Consider the following 23,835-nt stretch of genomic DNA (forward strand, 5'->3'; position numbering starts at 1 on the left):
TGAGATAATGTTGTGTGATGTTCTGTGAAAACAATGTCCTTTTGGTACAAATTTAACACATTTAGGTCTAGATACCTGAGACCACTGTGTTTTTTTTCAAGGCACCAAAATAAGTCATGTATTAACAAAATAAAGTTCCAAGAAGTAGTTGTAATGGAAAGAAACCTTGTGTGTGAATGTAATCTATGTAAGTCATGAAAATATAAAAAAAGAGACGTTTTTGAAGAAAACTGTATAATTGAAAGGAGGTACTAGTACCCTTTTGGGCTACCTTTAACCTCGATACAAGATGAGATACCTTTTGGGCATGGAGTCATAATGGTTGCGTATAGCATACCTGGCACTTTTGCCCATAGATGTAGCTGGGCCTGCACACCTAACTGTTTACATAAGTGCTCAATTGGCAATATGTCTGGTGACCAAGCAGGCCAAGGAAGTAGGAAGTATTGTAGACTGGCAGAGACATTCATAGAAATCCCTTGCTGTGTGTGTGTGTGTGTGTGTGTGTGTGTGTGTGTGTGTGTGTGTGTGTGTGTGTGTGTGTGTGTGTGTGAACTAGCATTATCATGCTGAAAAAATGCCAGATGGAAGCTCTGCTATGAGAGACAACACATGTGGCTGCAGGATGTCCTGCATGCATGGTTGATCTGTTAGTGTCCCTCTTAATACTACAAAGGGTGACTGTCATACATGGTGGCTCAGCAGATCATCAGACCAACAGTTAGGACAGTGTATTGCTGTACAGCAAACCTGCGTGAGAAAAATACTGAAAAACGAGGACCATGCCTAGTATGCTACCAAAATGAAGGCTGTACTTTCCGGTGGGAAACGACTGTGTCATTGGACTGTTACCTTTGCAATGCAATGTGCACACACCTTTAACAAACAATTTAGCTGGCGCTTGGGCTGCTCAGCCAATGGCAGGGAATTATTTAAAATCTTGTGAACCAGATACAGAAGAATGTTGTTCCCAAATGGCGCTGCTGCAATAAAGTTCTAATAAATTTATCCAGATGATGTAGTGTCTTAGAGATTTAAAAAAAAAAAATACACAGTAATGCAGTGACTAGTATTTTGGGGGGCAAATTTGCTCTTCATTCTACCTTTTCTTTAAAGTAAAGGCAGGATTGAAGCACTCACCACACAGCCTCCATATTTGAATCTGACCATTGTCTGATCCCAACTGAACTGAACCTGGATTCATTGCTTAAGTGTATACCATTTCAGTGGATAGCAGTCCAGCTTTCTCGTTCACAACACCACTGCAAATGAAGGCGACAGTGGCAGGATATGTAATAGGCACAATGACCCCAAATTTCCATCTGCTAAGTACCTGAAAATGGTCCAGGTAGTCTGAGATGAATGTTCCAACTGTGTTTGAATAGTGAACAAGGAAACTTGGGGTGCTGTTTGTGCCTGTGTCAGTGGATCAAATGTTCCTCTCTAAGGGCCCTATTACACCAAAAGATGTCTGACAGATCTGACAGCCAAAAGTCATGAACAGACTATAAACAGAGACCAGGTTGTAAAGATAAGACTGAGATTTCTCCTCTTTTTTTTAAATCCATTCCTGGCTTTGGCTGAAAAAAAAAATGTGTAAGATCATCTGTCAGACATCTTTTGGTGTAATAGGGCCTTAAGGGTATGTTTACACTATGGAATACAGTGATGCTGCTCTTCTCATAGTCTGTCAACTAGGCAAAATGTCTGAATGTGTTGTAGAGACATGTCTAGCAGTCGACTACCTCACACCAAGAGTTGCACTACCCAAAAGTAGCCTCTGCAAGCCTTTTCTTAGAGCAGTAGAGGAAGCGTTTCTGCATTCTACTTATTGCAGAAATCAGACATTTCTATCTGGGTGCATTTTTTTTCCTTTTATCAATGAACATACAGATATATCTTGATGTGCACTTTATGTTTAGAATGTCAGTGACTGATAGATACTGACATATAGGTAATTCAGAAAGGACGAAAACATTGACCTAAACTAAAAGGAATTGCCAGCATTTGGACAGTTGGCAGTGTCTGGCACCTAGGTGTTGGACAATATTTAAATTTGTTTCATTATTTTATAGGAAATGAATTCTCTACTGGAAAATATTGCTAAAGCTACAATTGAAGTGTTCCAGCAATCGGCGGAAAATGTCTGTTCAACCCCTGCTAATGCTGCACCCCCTAGCAATGCCCCAAGTAGCAATGTGACTCCCAATGCCAAATCTAAGCCTGTGCTCAGGTAAATGCAAATAGTTAATATTTATAACCTTGACTTGCCCATGGCAGTTTTACTAACTGCTGGCACCTTTCTTCCACTTTCTTATTTTAGTGCTTTGGAGAGGTCTGGTGTTTGGCTTGTAGCTCCTCTGATAGCCAAGCTGCCAACATCTGTGCAAGGTCATGTACTTAAAGCAGCTGGGGAGGAGCTGGAGAAAGGACAACATCTTGGATCATCTTCTCGTAAGGAGCGTGACCGTCAAAAGCAGAAAAGGTCAGTGCAAATGAGAATACATTTATTTGGAAAATGGAATAATAAATTGAAGATGGCAGAGACTGGAGACCTTTCCCTATAACATTTACAGTATATTTATGTATTTGGATATATTATTTCAATTTCAATTCATGTCAGGTACCTGGTTTTCACTGTAGATTGTAAAGTGTAACTCTTTCATGTGTGGATGTAGCTGTGGCTGCTAAGAGGGAGAATGATTTTACTTGGTTTTTAATTAATACTTTTTTTTCCCCATCCTCTCCTGGCAGTATGTCTCTACTCAGTCAGCAGCCGTTCTTATCATTGGTGTTAACCTGTTTAAAGGGGCAAGATGAACAGAGGGAGGGGTTGTTGACTTCTTTGTACAGTCAGGTGCAACAAGTAAGTGATAATGATAAAGCAGTTCTACCCCCTTTTTACTGTTTGATTATTGTTTTCACAGTGCAGTGTGATATGGCTAAAAATCACTTAAGGCCTTATTACACTAAGCGATTATCGGCCGTATTTGGCTGATTACCTGCAGTTCTGGTCGATAATCGTTTGGTGTAATAGCCTAATGCTAGAGCGACAATGATGGTGACGGTCTGCTGGCTTTCGGCACATGTAATAGGAGCAGTGGCAGCAGACTGATGCTATCTTCTATGGGCCTGACAGGTTGGCGCTCACTTGCTCCTTAAAGGGGTTGTCCAGCATAAAGGTTTTTCTTTCACATCAACTGATATCAGAAAGTTATATAGATTTGTAATTTATTTTTATTAAAAAATCTCAAGACTTCCCATACTACTTAGCTGCTGTATGTCCGCAGGAAATGTTTTATTTTCAGTGTGACACAGTGCTCTCTGCTGACATCTCTCTGTGTCTCGGTTTTCTATTAAAGGAGTACTCCGGCGGGGGGGGGGGGGCACTTTTTTGATGGGACCGGGGAGGGGGTGGCTGAGGAAAAAGACGTCCACTCACCTCCCCGGTTCCAGCGGCGGGTCCCGCATCGCGGCGCTCCGGTCCCCGGTTCCCGGCTGCTTCCTGGTGTCTGACGCCGCCCGAGACGCTACGGCCATTCAGTGAAGGAGGCGGGATCGGAGCAGACTTGACACGGATCCCGCCTCCTTCACTGAGTAAATTACAAATCTATATAACTTTCTGAATTGAAAGAAAAAGATTTTTGCTGGACAACCCCTTTAATATCTAGCCATGTAATAAGGCCCTTAGTTTTGTCAATAACTTTTTATTCAACTATCTAGGCCAATGGTTCAGGAACAAGCACATGTATAATACTGTATGTTTGAAGACCTAGGAGGTGAAGAGCACAAATTGGTCTTGGCAGCAAAATGTCTAGTTTTGTTTCTAAGGCTATATAGTTTTTTTTGGCTTCTGAATGCCAGTTTGAGTGTTCATGATAGTGTTTCTATGTATTTAATTTAAGAGTCTCAGACACAGGCATTAAGTTATGCTTTCATGAATGGGCTAGCTGCAGTTAACTGTCAAGATAATGCTAGTACAGTTCACTTTAAAGCCATTCTCTTGTTGGTAAAGCCGCTGACAAATGTCAAACATAACCATAGGGCACTGTTCACCTAACAGAAGCCAAGAGAGTTCCCTTTTGTCATACATCTGTATAATTTAAACTAAACTATTCCATATTAATGTTCTATTCTGTGCAGAGGCATCCATTAAGAATAACCTACCATACTGTAAACGCTAAATATGGGTGCCTATGGGCAACATATGCCTGTTGTGTACAGCCAGACTAAGAGTCCTAGGATCGGCCCATGCATTTGTACTAAACAGAGATCAATACATGGCCACAATCTCCAATTTTAGTTCATAAGAAGAAATTATAGGTTGTTCTCACCATAGGATAAAATAGTCTTGTCTTATTGATTGCAAAAATCTGTGGTGGGGTGTCGGCAGGGGCCCTTTCATGTTACAAATCCTTCCTCTTGATAGTGCTTGTAATGTTAAACAGAACCCCCCCCCCCCCTCCCCCACAACAACCCACCATCACATTTGTGAAATGAATAAAAGACTATCTTATCCCTTGGTGAATGGTGGCTATATGTCTTCTTAAATGCAAGGTTGTGAATATGCCTTTATATAAGTGTATAGCAGCATTTGTTGGGGCTGTCCATGGGCCCATGCAATATATACCTATGATGGTGCTGCTTACTGTAGGCTGTAATGCACAGTGAATAGAGCTTTCCAGGCCAAACTCCTGTAGTGATTATTTTACTTGAATTTGTAGGAATCTTGAGGTTCTCTGAAATGTCTGTGTTCTATATTAGGAAATTTGATGTTTGTTTTTAAGTAATTCATTCATTTACTTTTTTTTTTTTAACAATATATTGATTTCCGTTTTTTTTTTTTTTTTTGTTTTTTTTTAGATTGTAAGCAACTGGCGTGATGATCAGTATCAAGATGACTGTAAAACTCCTCAGCTGCTTCATGATGTATTGAAGCTCAGGTTGAACTTGGTGAGTAAATATATTATCATTTGTTGGTTTGGAAATAGTGTTTTTAATTTAAATTTGAAAACTAGCAGAATGTAAAAGACAGCTACCTTCTATGGTGTTCCTGGTGGTGTCCTCTGTTAAAGGACTATAACCATAACCCTTTCCCCAACCAAAGCCATTTGGCAGTTTTTCATCTTTTTTAAGCTCTGCTGTCCATGATCGGCATAGTTATATACTGCACAAGGACTTGGTTTTTTGCATTGTGAGCTGTGGTTTTATTAGTATTAGTTTGGGCCTTTTTATTTAAGGTGACCGAAAAACATTGCTTTTCGCTCTCTTTATTTTTATTGATTGTAGGACATTCACTGTGCAGAACACAATTAACATGACACTTTAACAGTGCAGAGTTTGTTTGATCACTTGTACAATACATTGCTGTGTTATGTGCATGATCATGTTCTCCTACTGCCTCCAGAAGAGCCTGATGAAAGTAATAAGATTGCCGACTTCAGGCAGTCATTAGGCTCCTGGCTGCAGAGAAATCCCAGTCACAGTAATAAACAGTTGGCTCTTGCTGCATATGGAGTGGGCTTAGATCCTAAGCCCACATGCAAACCCACACCCACAAATATCTGCTGTACGTGTGGCACAGATGTCTGGTAAGGGGTCCATCTCTAAGGACTCCTAGCGATGTAGTCTCTTGCATAAACATTGGTCATGAATATTGCTGTGCAGGAAAAAATCTGGAGCCGCAGCCATAGAATATGTTGGCATACAGAAGTATTCCAGCATATTGTATTTGAGCTAAAAAAGTGTGTTTTTATATATATTAATTTTGTTGCATATATAATTTTTTTTTCTTTTATCTTCAGGTGGGTGGAATGTTTGATACAGTTCAGCGCAGCAATCAACAGACAACAGAGTGGGCAGTACTCCTTTTGGATATTATAAGCAGTGGCACCGTGGACATGCAGTCTAATAAGTAATTACATTGTGTGCCTTGTTAAATGCAGTTTATTTATAGATCCACTTATATGCAAAAATGACACTTTGGAGGAGCCAGGAGATACTTGACAAACCCCTCCAGAGAAGGTTTTAACTCCTAATGATCTATTGCAGATAGAATCAATATGTTTCTACTGAGAGCTTTCCATTTTACCTACCAAGTGGCAAAGAGATGAGGTTTCATCCATTCTCTGTCGCTGTCAGTTCTGCATGAGAACAGGGATGGTCCTAAATTTGTTTTCTTTCTTCAGGGCTTATATTCCATCAAACCATTCCAAAGATTACAGGAATTGTCAGCTACTAATATTGCGTTAAAATTAATTGGGCACACCACGCTTCCCCAGTGTCATCCTCAGGTGTTTCGTGGTCCCCTGCTGAATAAAATTTGGAGGCCTGCCATTTTCTGCAAATTTTTATTCCGTATGTTAACAAGTATAGCATTGACTGACTCCTTCTCTTTACTTTTCAGTGAGCTTTTCACCACTGTTCTGGACATGCTAAGTGTGCTTATTAATGGAACGCTAGCTGCTGACATGTCTAGTATCTCACAAGGCAGCATGGAGGAGAACAAAAGGGCATATATGAATTTAGTGAAAAAACTCCGGGTAATTTTTTTTTTTCAGCTTTACATAAATCTTTCATACAGAAAAGGCTTTGCTCTCCTTTCCTTTCAATTCCTTTCTTTCTTAATCTCCCTCTCTCTTTTTTGTTATGTGCAATTGCAGAAGGAATTAGGTGATCGGCAGTCGGAGAGTTTGGAGAAAGTACGCCAGCTGTTGCCTTTACCAAAGCAGACACGGGATGTAATAACTTGTGAACCTCAGGGATCTCTTATTGACACCAAAGGAAACAAAATTGCTGGCTTTGACTCTATCTTCAAAAAGGAGGTATATAGAAGGCGTTAAAAATTTTAAGGAAAGTTCTACCTGAATACAAAAATAAGTTTTGGATTAAATGAACTAGATATAATGAATTATTATGAAATATTAGTTAGCTTAAGGCTCATGTAGAATGTGCTAAGATTCCATGAAATAATAGCAAAAGCTGATATGTGGTGATTTGCAGCAAGTAACAGCACAGAAAGTACTAACATTACTTGTAATGAAGGGACTGAATGATTCTGATATTGTAGTAGATATTAACCCCTTCACACCCGCAATGCATATATCAATGTTCCAACTACCGATCCCCCATGCCATTACTTTTATTACTGTTCTGGAGTGCTACTTGTCACTGACTAATCAGTTTCTCTGGGAGATAAAGGAATAATACCTCAATCCTGTCGGATCGGCAATTTGCATCTAGAGTCTGCCTCGGGCTATTCGATAGCATAGCATTGATCAGTAGAAGCGATCTAATAACTGCTTATATAGGTCCCCTAAGGGGACTTAAAAGGTGTAAAAAAATATATTAAAAACCCCTCCTCCAATAAAAGTTGAAATTGCTCCATTTCCCATTACATGAATTTAGAAAAAAAATTTAGGAAAAAACAAACAAACCTGATTTGGTATCGTCTATGATAAGCCACTTGGTATATTTGTTGATGAGCTGTTTAAATTGTTCTAGGGTGATTTCAAAACGATATCTGCCGTTACGGCCAATAATCGTCTTGTGTAATAGAAGGCTACAAACAGCCAACATAAACAATGTCGGCTGATCGTTGCTGTCGATTGTCTTTCAACATGTTGAAAAACAAACAACTAATAAAGCAGCAAACTGCTATGGGCTGCCCAAACAATCAAGCGATCACCTGGGCAGCCCCCCCCCCCCCCCCCCCAAATCTCCCCGCAGCCCCCCCTGTACTCACTTTCTCGCTGCCAAGCAGGGAACGAGGAGCAAGCGCCCTGTGTAATAGGGGCTTTAGACTCTAAATGATCAAAACTTTTGATATGTCTGTGACATGAAAAAACGCTTGAAACAGTCAAAAGTTTTTTTCTTTTGTTTTTTTTACCGACAGGTACACTTTTAAGGCTATGTTCACACTACGTACAATAACTGCCGTTGTCCGCGCCGCAAAACTACGGCCGTTGTTTTGAGGTTCCCTAATATGACTGCAATGCAATGTAACTACGGCCGTTGAATGCACACTACGTATCAGATAACGGCAGTTGTTTATACGTCCCCGTAAAAAATTTACATGTCAATTATTTCCGCCCAGTAATACTGCAATAACGGCCGTGGATTTCAATGCGGCCGCAAACGTAAAACTTATATCTGCCGAATTAAACTTGATTTTGATTTCTCGGTGGGCGTGGTATTTACAGTAAATGACCTGTTTCATCCCGCTTCTAAACATGTTAGGAATCAAAATTAAACAACGTCCGTAGTTTCACGACTAGCCTGTACGATCGTAATTCTACCGCCGTAGTTTTGGTCGCAAAAATCCGGCCGGTGAAAACAACGGCCATTATTTTACGTAGTGTGAACATAACATAAAAGTACTAAGTACCTGCCTTTTCCACTTTCTGTTTCTATTCTGTTTTGACCCTCAGAAAGGTCATGTGGATTTCTACTTTCTATTCTGGTCATTATAGGAAATGGCTGAGCAGTGGTTTAGGTGAAAATGTTATAACCCACACAAGTACAAAAAAAATAGCAAATCCCAGCAGTACACTGCTCATGTTGAGGAGCTCTACCTCGCAATTCAGTAAAAACAGTGCATGCTACCTCTTCAGGCAGTATAGAATTAGAATCTTTCGTCATACACAACTTTTGTGTAGCGATTTAAAGGGGTAGTGTGGCGCTCAGAAATTATTCACAGAATAACACACATTACAAAGTTATACAACTTTGTAATGTATGTTATGTCTGTGAATCGCCCCCTTCCTGTGTCCCACCACGCCCGCCCGTGTACCCGGAAGTGTTGGTGCATTATACATTACCTGATCCGTGTCGAGGGCCATCCGCCATCTTGTGCCAAACATCCTCTTCGGACGGACGGCCGAGTCGCTGCCGCCCGTCCCCCCTCCACCGCGTCACAACTGTGCTCAGCCGTGATTGGCTGAGCACAGTTATGCTCAGCCAATCGCGGCTGATGATGCGTCCGCGTCATCAGCTGCTCAGCCGCGATTGGCTGAGCACGGTTATGCTCAGCCAATCGCGGCTAAACATCGGATGACTCTGCAGAGGGCGGGCGGCATTCGGGACAGTCGGAGCTGTTCGCCGCCCGCCCGAAGAAGATGTCACTAAATGAAGATCGGAGACGGGTGTCGGCACGTGACAGGTGAGTATAGCGCACCACACTTCCGGGTACACGGGTGGGGGTGGTGGGACACGGGGAAGGGGGCCATTCACAGACATAACATACATTACAAAGTTGTATAACTTTGTAATGTGTGTTAGTCTGTGAATAATTCTTTACCGCTGCACTACCCCTTTAACACTTGCTGCTTTATCTGTATCTCCATGCAGTCAGGGCCATATTACGCGGCCTGATCAGCAATGTAAATGACAGCAATCTGCAAGATTAATGCTTGTTTAATCAGCCTTTTAAACAGCTCTTCAGTGTTGCAGCCCTTGCCTTTAGTGTATAAAAATATAACTATATACATACCTGTTCATACTCCCCGGTGCTTTTGCTCGCCCACGATATCTTCCTGACTTCTGCCTGCAGCTGCCGGTGGAACTTCAGAGCCGGTCTCTGAAGTGACAGGTCGCTTAGCCAAACATTGGTCAATGTGTACCGGGGAGTGGACAGGTATGAATATACTTTATTTTTTTCTTGGTTTTGGGTCGGTACCAAAAGACGATAATCCGATGATGGCTGTCATCGGATGATCCATTGTCTTAATTACACGGAGCAATAATCTACTAAATCAGCCTTATCGCTTCCATGTAATAGGGCCCTCTGTTTCAGAATATCCTTAACAGCTGCTGATCCTACTCTGCTGTGCTAGGAGAATGGAGGCATGGCCTCCAAAACATCATGGCAGCAAAGTCTGCTGTGTTTATCCAGGATAAGGATAGTGTTAACCACATTATTGATTAGGTTTATATAGAAGTTTACAGCAAAGTAAATAAATAATAGACTTCCCAGAGTTTGGTCTGTGCAGTTCTTTCAAACACCTAAACAATTTCAGAAATTTCTGTAAAGCTGTGCACAGCTTTAAAAAAAAATAAAAAGTTTTTCAACAATATTTCTTATAGTATTTTTTGCAGTGCATAATACTTTAATCTTGCAATGACCTTTTTCTTTTTTATCTTTATTTATAGGGACTTCAAGTTTCCACTAAGCAGAAAATTTCTCCTTGGGACCTTTTCGAAGGTCTAAAACAATCTGCTCCTCTTTCCTGGGGATGGTTTGGCACTGTCCGTGTAGACAGACGTGTTTCTCGGTTGGAAGAACAGCAGAGATTACTTTTGTACCACACACACCTAAAGCCTAAGCCACGCAATTACTATTTGGAGCCATTGTCTCTTCCTCCTGAGGATGAGGAGCCACCAACTCCAACAAGTAGTGAGCCAGACAAGAAGCTGAGTGAGCCACTCAAGGTGGATAAGAGTGGAGGAGGCACAGGTACCAGTGATGAGAAAAAGAAACCAGGCAAGAAAAACAAGAAGGCTCGCCAACCGGCAAACAAAGGAGAGGTATATAAAAATTGTGTTGCATCGAATGAGACCATTACATAGTTCATGTTATTTATTTATTAGACATGAGCTAGGTAGCAGATTCTCTTATGTTTTAGAATTGAATTGAAATGCAGCTTAAATATATGTGCGGTAAAAAAAAATTGTTTCATTCAGGATTATGGGCTTGGTGGAGGACGTTCAATGCCTTACCAAATGGGAGTTCCCACTGACCTTCTACACTCTCAAGGTGCTGGGTCCATGTCTCGTTTGCCTTACGGAGCACAAAGTGTGTACACTCAGAATCAACCTTTACCTCCTGGTGAGTTTAAAGATTAGCTTTAGTAATCCCATAATTTTACACTGCTTAAACTCCTGTAAACAACAGTTGACAATAGGGCTAGCAGATTACTGCTCTGTGTAGTAAAGACAACGATCAGACAAAGAAACGGCTGATTGTTCTCTTTCAACCTGCTAAAAAAAATCGGTCGCCATCGGACTTTTAAAAACCAAAAAATTATGATAATTTTAACGTTTATACATACCTGTCCATGCCTTGGTGTTCTTATAGCCTCTGCCGACAGCCACCGCTGGAGCTAAAAAAAGGGACTCTAAGTGACATGCTGCTCAGCCAGTCACTGGCAGAGACGGGACTGCCGTGGCCAGTGCTTGGCTGAGCAGCCTGTCCCTTCAGGGACCAGCTCTAAAATTCCAGCAGTAGCTGTGGACAGAAGCTAGAAGAACACCGGGGATTGTGGACAGATTTGTATATACTTTATTATTTTACACTTAAAGCAGGGGCTGCACAACTATCAAGCTGTGTAACTGGCTTAGTAAGCGAGCGCCAATATAGCATTGATTCTTGCTTACACTAGGCATCGGGCCTTGTAATATGGCTACTGAGCATATTATATGAGGACACTTTGATTGTTGCTTGCATTGCAATGTGATTTTATATTTATATCTACATTGTTCTGACCCTTAAAACAGGTGGGCCCCGTTTAGACACATACCGACCTCCTCGCATGAATATGGTAAAGGTAGTTCAGACTCGACCTCCGTATGCTGGAGGTGTACCACCAGGCGTAGGGATGATGGATCCTTACAAACCTATTATGTACAGACAGCAACCTCCTATTCCCCAGGGTCAATTACTAAGGCAGCATCTTCAGGCAAAATTGGTGAGTTATTTTACCAGTATAAAACTAGCATAAGATTAGAAGAGAAAAAAAGTTTCTACCTCTGTATTTTATTACTTGATATTCTCCTTTTCAGCAGACGCAGGGTATGATGACTCAACCTGTTCGGCAGATGACCCCGACACCCCCATATGGATCTATGCAACCCTCCCAGGTATTAATCATTAACCTTGTGGAATTCTACCATCCATACTCTTGTTAATAACCTAAAAACTGTGTGTATTGTTAAAATCCTGCGAGTGGCTACACAAGACTGCAGACTTGATGCAGAAGCGTTTGCTTTCTTTACCTAGATGCAGCTTCTAGCAATAGCAATAGAAATAGTAATAGTAATGTATTACACGGCCTCATCAGTAATGTAAATGAGCGTCAATAAGTTTGATCGGTGCTTGTTTATGGAGCCTATTAAAAGTCTTGACTTGCTGTGTGGAAAACTTTAGAAATTTCTGTGCAATCCTTGCATTTAGTTTAAAAAAATTAAGTTTAAACATACCTGACCACGCTCCCTGGTGATTCTGCCCAGCTCTGACGTTTTTGCAGTGGGCAGAAGCCAGGAAGATAATGGTGAGCGTGGTCAGGTATGTATGAACTTTATTTTCTTTACATTTTCATCAGCCTCACATCACTATTACACCTAGTGATGCGCAGTCGGCTGCCAATGATTTTATGTCAAGACCAAAAGACACGATCAGATGATGATCGTTGTCTTTTTACACGGAGCAATAATCTGCAGAATCAGCATGATTTGCCAGATAATCGCTCTGTGTAATAAGGCCCTACAATGGCTTTTTTTTCTCTGCTGCCTTCATTTCCTGATTTATTTCATGTTGTCTCACATCAGCATTTAAACAGAATAGGAATTACTATTACTTTATATACTAACAGTGTTGAGCTCTAATAATTGATAGTGATGTTATAAAGGTTGGCTTGTAAGTTGAGTTCAAAATGGTGAGTGTATTTATACAGTGCAGTCATGTTCTTGGGGTCTAGAGGTTCCTCCTGGTTATGACATGGCTACTCTGAGACTTTTTGTTGCTGCATTACAGAAGTCTCTCAGAAATTGCTTTCTGTAGTAATATTTTGAGTTTCCTGAAAATCCCTTCAATGCCATCAGTCAAGTGACATGCAATAATTTTTTTCTTCTACTTCATGGATTTAATGAGTGATTTTAATGTGGCCTTTTCTTCCCAGAGAATTATGAATAGTTTAGAAATCTTTTAAGAACCAGTTGTTCTTTGATTTTTTTGTTGGAAAAAAAATTCTTGCAGTAAAGTCTGTCAAATTAAAACATTAGCAAACAGGCTTTGTGATCGCTTCATGACTTTACACCACTATTGTTTGTTTTAGGGTTATACAACATACACTTCCCATGTGCCCATGCAACAGCATCCTCCTCCATCACAGACTAGTGGTATGGTGCCATCTGCATACAATACACAGTCTTATCCCGGCACTCTTCCCCCATCTGGTGGAACTCTACTGGACTCTGTGAGACAGATGCCACAGAGGCCAAGTGGTTATGTCCATCAACAGGCATCAGGTTACAGTCATAACCCTCAAACAGGACAGAGGTATGTTAAGTTATTACATTTCTGTAATTCCTAGTTTGTTAAAAAAAATAAAAAAAAATTATTTATATATATATATATATATATATATATATATATATATATATATATAAATATAATTTTTTTTAACTTCTTTTCATCTTCCTTTAGATTCCCTCACCAACAGATGCAACAGGCAGGTATGATGACTGGAATGGGTCACATGACTGCACAGAATGTACCAGGTGCAATACGTCCCACTCAGATGTTACCAGACCAACAGCAGTATCTGAGGCAGCAACAAATGTTAAGGGTAAATGCATAAAACTTGCAGAGAATATTTTTAATCATTTGTACAAATTGTTTAGAGTCCAGTTAGGTAACATATCTTTATTACTTTGTTGGCAGCAGCAGCAACAACAGCAGCAGCAGCAGCAACAGGCTCAGGCCCCCCCTCAACCCCAAGCCCCTCCTCAGCCACAGCCACCACCTCAGCAGGTAGCAGCAGTACCACAGGCGCAGACACAAGGGCAGCCCCCGGGACTTGGCATGCAGACACTGGCTCCACAGCAACCTTTGGTAAGATTGTTACCCCTGTGTTTTCCATATATAGTTGAATTACAAGGGAAAAGGTTATCCCTTTGTAATAGGGAATGTGTGGCTGATGGCTGACTAAAGCTATCTAATGATTGCTGCACGAGCTGTGCGAGCTGTGTAATTATCTCTGTAAACGAGCCAATCTAGGAAAACGTTGCTTGTTAACAGTGCGTTTTGGGCCATGTAATATGGTTTATAACTAGTAATCTGGGGACGTGATAACGGCAAGTATTTCATCCTATAGCATATATTCTGATTGTCTTATCAGTAACACAACATGAAACATTGAGCTTAAGGTGTTTGTTTTTTTTTAAATAGTACTTCTTCTTCCCCCTGTTACATGTATTTGGTTTTCCTATATATCTTCCATTCTATACTCTTAGTTTCAAAGACAAGGCCTGCAACAAACTCAGCAGCAGCAACAGACAGCAGCTCTTGTACGACAACTACAACAGCAGCTATCCAGTAAGTACTTCCTGTATCAGTTCATGTTCAATTTAACCTTGTCTTATCCCTGTATGCCTTGCTGTTTCATAAATGATGTATACCTTCTTGAGTGCCCTGCAACAATTTAATCTCTCGTAATAGTGTGTGCAGCACTTTATGCTTTGTTGTTCCTCTCCCTGTGCAGTAGCCTGCAGGTACAACATTTCTAATATTTCTGTTCTTTTTCCAGACACACAACCACAGCAAGCTTCCAATCCGTTTGGGCGGTTTTGATTTCTGGTTCAAGCCAATGGATGATGGATCTGTTTTGGCTTTCTCCTGAGACAGAAGACAGAACTATGAAATTGAATAAAGCCAAGTAGTGTTATTGAACTGTTGAAAAGGAGAAAGACAATGACTAGGTGTTATGGCACATGAAATTAATAAACCTGGACTCTTGTATATCAATGAAGGGGGGACAGAATGCTACATGGCTCCCCTTAAATTAGGAGCAAGGGCTTTTGAGTCTTGTGGACCTTTTACTTTTAAAAGAAAAAAATAAGATTTTTATTATTTTGATAATCAAATGATTAAATTGTCATTTTCTAATCTATTTATATGGCAACCTGATCTCAGGCACATGTATGAATGTGGTTACTGATACTTCCTTTGCTTCCCCCCCCCCCCCATATATATATATATATATATATATATATATATATATATATATATATATATATATATATATATATTTTGACCTATATAAAAAAAAATTCCCAACAGGTGGTGCACCTTTTGATAATTGGTATTTTATTAGCCTTTATGATGAAATTAGACCCCCCCCCTCTCAGTATTCTTTCTTAGGGTATATGCACACAGAGTAAATATGGCGGTTAACTCCGTGAGGATTCCATGGCTTGTCCCCACACGCTTCCGCTTGGCTTTCTGTCCGTCCCATAGACTCCATTCTATGGTTAGACAGATTCCGCCGTCCGCCCAAAAAATGAACAGGTTCATACATTGGGCAGATGTCTGAATCTGCCTTTGCATAGAATGGGATTTAGGGCACGAGTGGAGATGCTCGTGGGGGTGATCCACCTGGATTACTTAGTGGACACATACACTTAGTGCATTGGTCTCCAAACTGCGACCTTCCAACTACAATTCCCATCAGGCTCGGACAGCTGAAGCTTTGGATTTGGGTGTCCAGGCATGATGGGAAATGTAGTATTACAACAGCTAGAGGACCGCAGTTTGGATACCCATGACTTAATATTTATATGCACATGCTTTTTTTTGTGCATGCATGTGCCTACTCTTATTAATACTACTCTGGTAGTTCATACCTTCCAGATAGCTGTCACTGTCATCTCCACATGCAGAATTCTATTCTTTGTCCTCATTATCAGATTTCTCCTTTTGTTTCCACTGCAGTTGAAAAAATTGGCATAGTTGAATCACTGTGCTATTCCTCCACCTGGGGTCGATTTAAGAAGTCACAAATTAAAGAAAATCACATGCCGATAAAATATGAAAAGATTCTATTCTGTATACTTTCAGTTTAGGCTATATTTGGCTATTTATTGAACATAAGGATGAGAAGCTTATAGATTTTGAGGTGCATATGCCTACTACAGTCATGTGACATAGTAAGAATATCCCATATAAATGTAATTTTTTTTTTATGTGGACATATCGATTATTTGATTTTCATTTAAACAATATATAAAGATAAAGTTGGTTTATAATTTGACCAAAAACATTAACTTATTGACTGTGCAGTAATTTATGAAACAAATATATTCACACACAACAAAGTGTAAAGACCCAAAACTAGAATTGGGTGACCAGATAAGGTGAAAATGACTAGAGTGTTGCTATAAAATCTTTAAAGGGGGGACAGTTTGGTGGGGCGGTCTTTAATCCTTAGTTTGATTTGCTCTTGGTTGACACACAATTTCTTTTAGTCCAAGTATTCTCATTATATTTGTGCCAAGACCCTGTTGTTGCGGAATCCTTAAAGGGACACTGTCACCCCCTCTTTACACCCCCTTCTTTACACAGGTGTGAAGGGTACATTTTGCAGTTTTCATACCTTTTTTTTTATATCATACGTCATGGTGCTTGTTTTTCTAGTTAACAGTGATCTTTTGTCATCTGCGAATTGTTCCACCTAGGCGGGGCTTCCCAGGCGATGTGCCACTTAGCGCCGCCCACAACATTCATAGACCCCTCAATAACCTCAGCCATCTAGGCCCTGCCCCCTCGACGGTCATTGAAAGGGCTGGCCTAAAGGTCTAGGCCCCCCCCCCCTCTCTAGGTCGGCCACTGAGGAGGTGGGCCTGTGCGGCGATGAAGTCACAGAGAGGCAGGGGCCTACAGTGGTGCTGCACCCATGAAGTCCCGCCCAGGTAGCACAATCCGCAGATGATAAAAGATCACTTTTTACTGAAACTAGTACCATGAGTATGATATAAAATTAAGTATGAAGACTGCAAAATTTACCCTTTACAGCTGTGTAGAGAAGTCATAATGCAAAAAGGGTCACTTTAAATGGGCACTGTCAAAACTTTGCATATTGTGACAGAGGCATCAGTATAATAATAATAATTATTATTGTTTGTATAGCGCCAACAGATTCCGCAGCGTTAATTGAATTATATAAATACATTACAGGTTATATATTAAATTATACAATGAATAAATTAAAATACCAAATTAGTGACCTGCTCTCAAGAGCTTACAGACTAGGATGACTGGGAGTAACACGAGAGTCTATCATATTTGTTGTTCTCTTTTTTTTTTTTTTTTTTTAAGTTTTCTATAGGAAATTCCAAGATTGGCCACTTGGTGTCACTATTTTTAGCCCCTCTACCTGCTGTCACTGAATGCACGTCTGTAATTTTAGCAGTTTTGATGGTGATTAGGAAGTGAGGGAGGGGGATTTAAAGCTTTGCTCCCATGCTGTCAAGCACAGGCATAAGATAGGAATAAGCTTTTATACCAATCATATATATACTTTGTGTATTATCTTCTCGGTCTCCTTCACCAGGTCTAAGCCTGCTGCTCTATGCTGAAGACCCAGAAAACTGTCTCTGAGCTGTTTATTTTGTCCCCGCTCTGATCTTCCTCCTTCCTCCTCCCTTCCAAGATTGCTTGTGTAAACCGGGTCCCTGGCTGGCAGTCACTCAACTCTGTTATGTTCATGTTATGTGTGGGTTAATCTAAGATCTGTGATCAACCCTCCTGGCATTACAGAGTGCAGAGACACCCAGCCAGGGACACTGTTTACATGAGCCGTCTCGGAAGGAATGGGTGGTTAGAGAAGAAACTGAGAAAACAGCTCAGACACAGTTTTTGTGTCTTTAGCACAAAGCAGGACTGGGGTAGACAATACATAATTGGTTACCATAAATTATATACATTGAGAAGTATCACATTTTAAAAAAAAAAATGTATATACATACCATCTTCCAATCGGAGCAGGCACAGGGCTAATGTCCTGCTCTCCTTTTAACCCCTTCATAACCAGAGGTTGTTGATGCACGGATGTCCAGGTCACAGCAAAGCAGTGCTCTCCTCCTCACCTTCTAAGAGCCATAAAGCTTTCCTTTTTCCACTTACAGGGCCAGTCTGGGTGTCATTTTCTGCACCGTGATCTCTAGTTTTTATTGGTATCATATTGATGTAGAAGAAAAACTTTAATCCCCTTTTAATATAATTTTAAAAAAAAAAAAATCAGCAATCCTTGTGTTTTTTTTCCTCTTTTCATTTATGTCATTCACCATTTAAGAATAATATTATATTTTAAAGTCCGTCAGATTATAAAATTCTGCAGGGACAGGGGGAATTTGGTTTCAAGTTCTAACCTACCTCTCACCATGCCCACGATGAACTGGCAGTTCAGCCAGTCAGTAATTGGCTGAGCAGCCAGCCCATCATCTGGGACAGGCCTTTTCCTCCCCAGTTGTAAAGTCATCACAACGTGGGGGGGATGCCTTCTGGCGGGGGTCCCACCGCGGACACGGGGAGAAGTTAATTCGTACTTGTAATCAATTTCCCTGCTGCCTCTGCCGGCTGCAGGATTTTATAATCTGCCCAAATTCTCCTTTTAATAGATCAGACAATTCCACATGCTATGATATATAATATGCTTATTATTTTTATTTATTTGACATTTTTTATTTGTATAATGGGAAAGGGGGTGATCTAAACGTTTGGGTGTTTATTTTAAAAGTTTTTTTTTATATTTTTAAACGTTTTTGTTTTTTATACTTTTGTTTTGTTTTGTTTTTTTTTACTGTTAAATATGCAATCATTAACATTGCATGTACTGATCAATGCTTGATCAGTACTATCAGCAATCTTCTCATAGAGCCTGCCTCAGAGGATGGCCGAACCAACAGGAGGAAGGTTAGGAGATCTCCTCCACCTGTTTGTGTAAATGATTAGGACCCATGGGGGACCTGATCAGTAAGTGACAGGTGCTCATCCTGTCACTGACTTCCTTAACCCCTTGCCTCCGCAGCCTGTTTTGGCCTTAATGCCCAGGGCCTATTTTTCTTATAACGAATCTTTATGAAAAAAAACAAAACGTGAAAAATTGTGAAAAAATGCATTTTTCCAACTTTTAAACTTTTTTTTGCTTATACAGAAAATGCTTATGCCACATAAATTAAATAGCATTAGCAACATGTCTACTTTATGTTGGCAGCATTTATTAAACCTATCTTTCATTTTTCTTAGACAATAGAAAGCTTAAAGGACAAGTGCCATGAAAAACTTTTTCCCAGTAAATGAAGCAGATTACAAAGTTATATAACTCTGTAATATGCTTCAATCACCTATCTGCCTCCCTTCTCTGTCTTTTCCTCCCTCCACCCCCCACCAGGAAGTGTCCTGACTCACACAGACCTGATTACTGTCGTCACCGTCACCAAGCTCTTCTCTCAGCTCCTTCTCCTGTTACACTAGCCTCCCCCCTCCCCTGCCTGGTCAGGTGACTCAGCTTGCTCACCTCCGATTGGCTGAACAACTGCAAGCCATCACTTGTCACATCTCACTTGCTTATCTTCCCTCAGACTGACTCCGGCACATAGGCAGCTCCCCCCTCCCCTCATACCCTCTCTCCTGCTGCCGTGGACTCAGTGAAGGAGTCATGTCACTAGAGAAGATAAGCTGAGCAAGCAGAGTCACCTGACAAGGAGGGGAGGGGGAGGCTGGTGTAACAGGACCTAGAGCAGCCCTCCTGCTGATGACTCATCCTCACAAGAAGGAGCTGCCTGGTGACTGTGACGACAGTAATCAGGTCTGTGTGAGTCAGGACACTTCCTGGTGGGGGGTGGAGGGGGGAAAAGACAGAGAAGGGAGGCAGATAGGTGATTGAAGCATATTACAGAGTTATATAACTTTGTATGTAATGTGCTTCAATTACTGGGAAAAAGTTTTTCATGGCACTTGTCCTTTAAAACATTAGCAGCAATTTTCCAAATTTTCAGTAAAATTTAAAAATCAGATATTTTTAGGGACCTGTTCAGGTTTAAAGTGTATTTGAGGGGACTGTATGTTAGCCCCACAAAGCACCCCATTTAAGAAACTGCACCCCTCAAACTCTGCAAAAGCACAACCAGAAAGGTTTTTTTTTTTAACCCTTTAGGGGAGTCACAGAAATAAAAGCTAAGTGTGTAAGAAATTTGAAAATTTTTATTTTCTGTGCAGAGATTTTATTGTAATCCAATATTTTTCATAATTATAAACCTATTACCAGAGAAATGCACCCCAATATTGATTGCTCTGTTTCTGCAGTTTATATAAATATCCCATATGTGGCCCTATTGCGCTATTTGACGCAACCACAAGCATCAGATGTAAAGGAGCGCCTAGTGAATTTCAACGCCTCTGTTATATTTGGTCATTTTTGACTGTACCACTTCAGGTTGGCAGAGGCTCTGGGGTGCCAAAACCTAAAGGGACACCATTTAGAAAACTACACTCTTCAAGGAATGTAACAAGGGGTGCGGTGAGCATTTGGACCCCACAGGTGCTTCACGGATTTTCAGAACAATGTGGCGTAAAAAAGGAAAACAATTTTTCTACACTAAAACGTTGTTCTAGCCTTCATTTTTATATTTTACAAGGGGACAAAGGAAAAAAAAAAACAAAAACTTGTAGTGCAGTTTCTCCCGTGTATGGAAATACCCCACTGAATTTCACTGAAATAGATTTCAAGGGCTATGTCGCATTTACAGAGCCCTCGTGCTGCCAAAACACTGGACCCCCCCCCCCCCCCCCCCCACACACACACACACACACACACACACACACACACACACACACACACACACACACACACACACACACACACACACACACACACACACACACACACGACTACAAATGAGGAACAATGTGACGTAAAAGTGAAAACTTTTTTCACATTCATGGCACAAATGTGCCCATCATCAAGGGGTCCATATCCTCACTGCACCCCTTGTTACATTCCCTGAGGGGTGTAGTTTCCAGAATGGGGTCACTTGTGGGGTGTTTTCACTATCTTGGCAGCACAGGGGCTCTGTAAATGCGACATGGCGTTCATCATCCATTCTGGCCAAATCCAGCCTCCAAAATCCAAATGGCACTCCTTCCCTTTGGAGGCTTGCCCTGCGCCCACATGGCGCTTTACGTCCACATGTGGGGTATTTTCATACTCAGGGGAAATTGCTCTACACATCTTTTTTTTTTTTTTTTTTTTTTTTAACTTTTAACCCCTTGTGAAAATTAAATCAAGACAAGATCAATGATTTAGTGTAAAAATAAAAATTTTTTTACACTACATGTTGGACTAGCCTTGATTTTTTTTTCAGTTCCACAAGAGGTTAAAAAGAAAATGAACGTAAAATGTGTAGGGTAATTTCCCCTGGGTACGAAAATACCCCACATGTGGACATAATGTGCCATATGGGCACAGGGCAAGCCACCAAAGAGACAGAGCACCATTAAGAGGCTGGAATGGAGGACGGAGGCCATGTCGCAATTAAAAAAACTCCTGTGCTGCCAGGACAGCAGAAACCCCCCACAAGTGACCACATTCTGGAAACTACACCCCACAAGGAATCTAACAAGGGGTGCAGTGAGCATATGGACCCCACTGGTGACTGGCACATATGTAGAACATTTGCTGTGAAAACAAAAAATACAATTTTTTTCATTTTCACCATATCCCCGCTGCCCCCCTTGTTAGATTCCTTACGGGGTGTAGTTTCCAGAATGGGTTCACTTATGAGGGGGTTTCTACTGTCCTGGCAGCACAGAGGCTTTGTAATTGCATCATGGCAAGTCTCTAATAGGAATGGCGGCCATATCTATTTAGCTGGGTAAAAGGGACAATTTTAATTTATTTGGGGGTATTAGGCCAATTATTAGTTTATAAGGTTGAAATTGACAGGTGTCCATCAAATTCAACCTGTGTTGATCCAGAGGAAGGCAAAAAACTTTCCATAATGGCAATCAGAATAATCCCCATATCAACATGACCCCTGAAATAGGAAAAAGGGACAAAATTTAGAAAATGTAGAACTCCAATGACGTGTGGTACGCCTTGAACCGATCCTGTATGCAGAGGCCGGGGTAATCAGAACAGGTGTCACAATGGAAAACGGTGTCCTTCTGGATCCCCCTGTTACGCCACGCTCTGCACTTCTTCTGGGGTCTCCAATTTCCAGTGTGCGGGATGTCACCTGGAAAATGTTGCCCTGGTGCGATACGGGGTCCTTCATATCCAGAAGCGCTGGGTCCGCTCCATGGCTGCTAAATATTAGGGCTCTATAACTGCTTCTGATATTTTCGGATCGTGCGACAAGCTACAGTAGCTCAGGCAGCGAGGGACCAGAAGAGGGGGAGGTGGTATAAAAGTTATCCCGTACAGGTGGTAACCTTTATCCAGCAGTGGGAAGATCAGTTCCCAAACTTCCCACTAACTCAGAGGATGGGGGGGCATCTGGGGGCTGGATTTGGGTGTCCCTTCACACACTGTAAGGGTACGTGCACACTGCGGAATGGCGAAGGATAACCCTTTGTGCATTCCGCAGCTGGCACCCGCTGGCGGACTGATGCGGGCGCGTGTCTCCACTCATGTCATAGACTCCATCCTATACACGAGCGGATTAGGCCCTCTGTCCAAAGAATGAACGTGTTCATTCTTTGGACAGACGACGGGATCCGCCCATGCATAATATATAGTCTATGACATGGGCGGAGACGCACGCGCCTGCATCAGTCCGCCGGCGGGTGCCAGCTGCGGAATGCACAAAGGGTTATCCTTCGCCATTCCGCAGTGTGCACATATCCTAAATCTGTAAGTGTATTCTGAGGTACTCTCACAGTTTAGATTTTCTGTTTCAATATGTTTATTGAGATTTTTGACACAAAATTTTTCACATAACATCAGTTGCCAAAAGCATGTTCGCAGGAAAACGCTATAATCAAAAGGTACGGGGAAGGGGAGGAGGGGGGAGGGGGGAGGGGGGAAGGGGGGAGTGGATGTAAGGAAAACAGGAGGCTAAAGGTAAGGGGGGGGGGGAAGGGAAATAAAGCAACAAAATGAAAATGCCGTATGAAACGTTGCCTAAGGGGGAAGGAATGCGGGAACCTACATGCAAATAAAATAACAAAAGGAACAATGTTGAACAATAATGTGTAGAACAGCCACAAACAAGAGCATATAAGTCACTTTTGTTACCACGCGTGTTCAAGGAAGTTATAGTCACTTTAAGCCATCTGTAAAAGGAGTTATAGAGGGCATAAAAGCATAGATGTATAACAAATGTGGCACATGAACACTGATAAGAGCACATACAAGGGAGATAACGCAAACCAAAGGAAAAAGGGGGGGGGGGAAGAAAACATCAAGGGGGACATACAGGACAAACAGACAAGTGTACAACAGTAACAAATTGTAGATATTAAAGAGAAAGCAAACAAATGCGTATAAAAGAGTCAAAACATCTACAAATAACAAACAGGAAACATCTACAACTAACAGACAGACACACAATTGCCTAGAGTGGTACTAGGCTATGTGAAATAGCTCAAGATGGAAAGAGCTAATAGGACATAGGGGGCACAGAGTCCAGCAAAAGCCAAGGAGAGGAAGGACATGTAGATTAACAAAAGTCTCTAAGACCACATCTGCTGGACCTAACGGTTAACTGCCAGGGAAATATATCGTAGCCAAATGTAACAGGGGTGTGCTGAGAACATAGGCTTATAAGGCCAAGACACTAGATAAGCGAAATGTAGAGTTCTCAGTTAGCAGGCTCATCCCCTCCAGGGTCTGAAGGAACAGTAGCTCCACAAGTGTCTGGTAGTAAATTCCAATCTCTCAGAAGGTGTAGCCCTTCATCCAAGTCTTGAACTGCGAAAGTCTCAGCTCCCTTAAACACGGTCAGAAGCGACGGGGAGCTCCACTTATAAGAAATGGCATGTTTCCTCAGCTCAGAAGTAAATGGGGTCATGGACCTGCGAAAGTTCAAGGTAGTGGACGAGAGGTCTGAGTATACAGAGAT

General features: G+C 41.3%; 1 protein-coding gene across 3 annotated transcripts in view; it reads left to right on the forward strand.

Moving 5' to 3' along the window:
* MED12 (mediator complex subunit 12) overlaps nt 1-14,950 on the forward strand; it is a 70,990-nt gene extending 56,040 nt beyond the window's left edge. Inside the window, exons 29-44 of one of the 3 annotated variants that reach the window (XM_069985669.1) lie at nt 2,076-2,233; nt 2,324-2,485; nt 2,755-2,866; nt 4,864-4,953; nt 5,805-5,914; nt 6,407-6,542; nt 6,663-6,824; nt 10,150-10,524; nt 10,681-10,825; nt 11,494-11,684; nt 11,779-11,856; nt 13,050-13,273; nt 13,421-13,562; nt 13,658-13,828; nt 14,230-14,311; nt 14,523-14,950. In XM_069985669.1, coding sequence (XP_069841770.1) covers nt 2,076-2,233; nt 2,324-2,485; nt 2,755-2,866; nt 4,864-4,953; nt 5,805-5,914; nt 6,407-6,542; nt 6,663-6,824; nt 10,150-10,524; nt 10,681-10,825; nt 11,494-11,684; nt 11,779-11,856; nt 13,050-13,273; nt 13,421-13,562; nt 13,658-13,828; nt 14,230-14,311; nt 14,523-14,566 — 2,382 coding nt within the window. In that variant the 3' untranslated portion in view covers nt 14,567-14,950. The remainder of the gene's footprint in view (nt 1-2,075; nt 2,234-2,323; nt 2,486-2,754; nt 2,867-4,863; nt 4,954-5,804; nt 5,915-6,406; nt 6,543-6,662; nt 6,825-10,149; nt 10,525-10,680; nt 10,826-11,493; nt 11,685-11,778; nt 11,857-13,049; nt 13,274-13,420; nt 13,563-13,657; nt 13,829-14,229; nt 14,312-14,522) is intronic. The other 2 variants (XM_069985670.1, XM_069985671.1) reach the window with 2 other exon arrangements.
* The last annotated feature ends 8,885 nt before the right edge of the window (nt 14,951-23,835 follow it).

The sequence above is a fragment of the Dendropsophus ebraccatus genome, chromosome 10 (assembly GCF_027789765.1).
Source record: "Dendropsophus ebraccatus isolate aDenEbr1 chromosome 10, aDenEbr1.pat, whole genome shotgun sequence".
Classification (NCBI taxonomy): domain Eukaryota; kingdom Metazoa; phylum Chordata; class Amphibia; order Anura; family Hylidae; genus Dendropsophus; species Dendropsophus ebraccatus.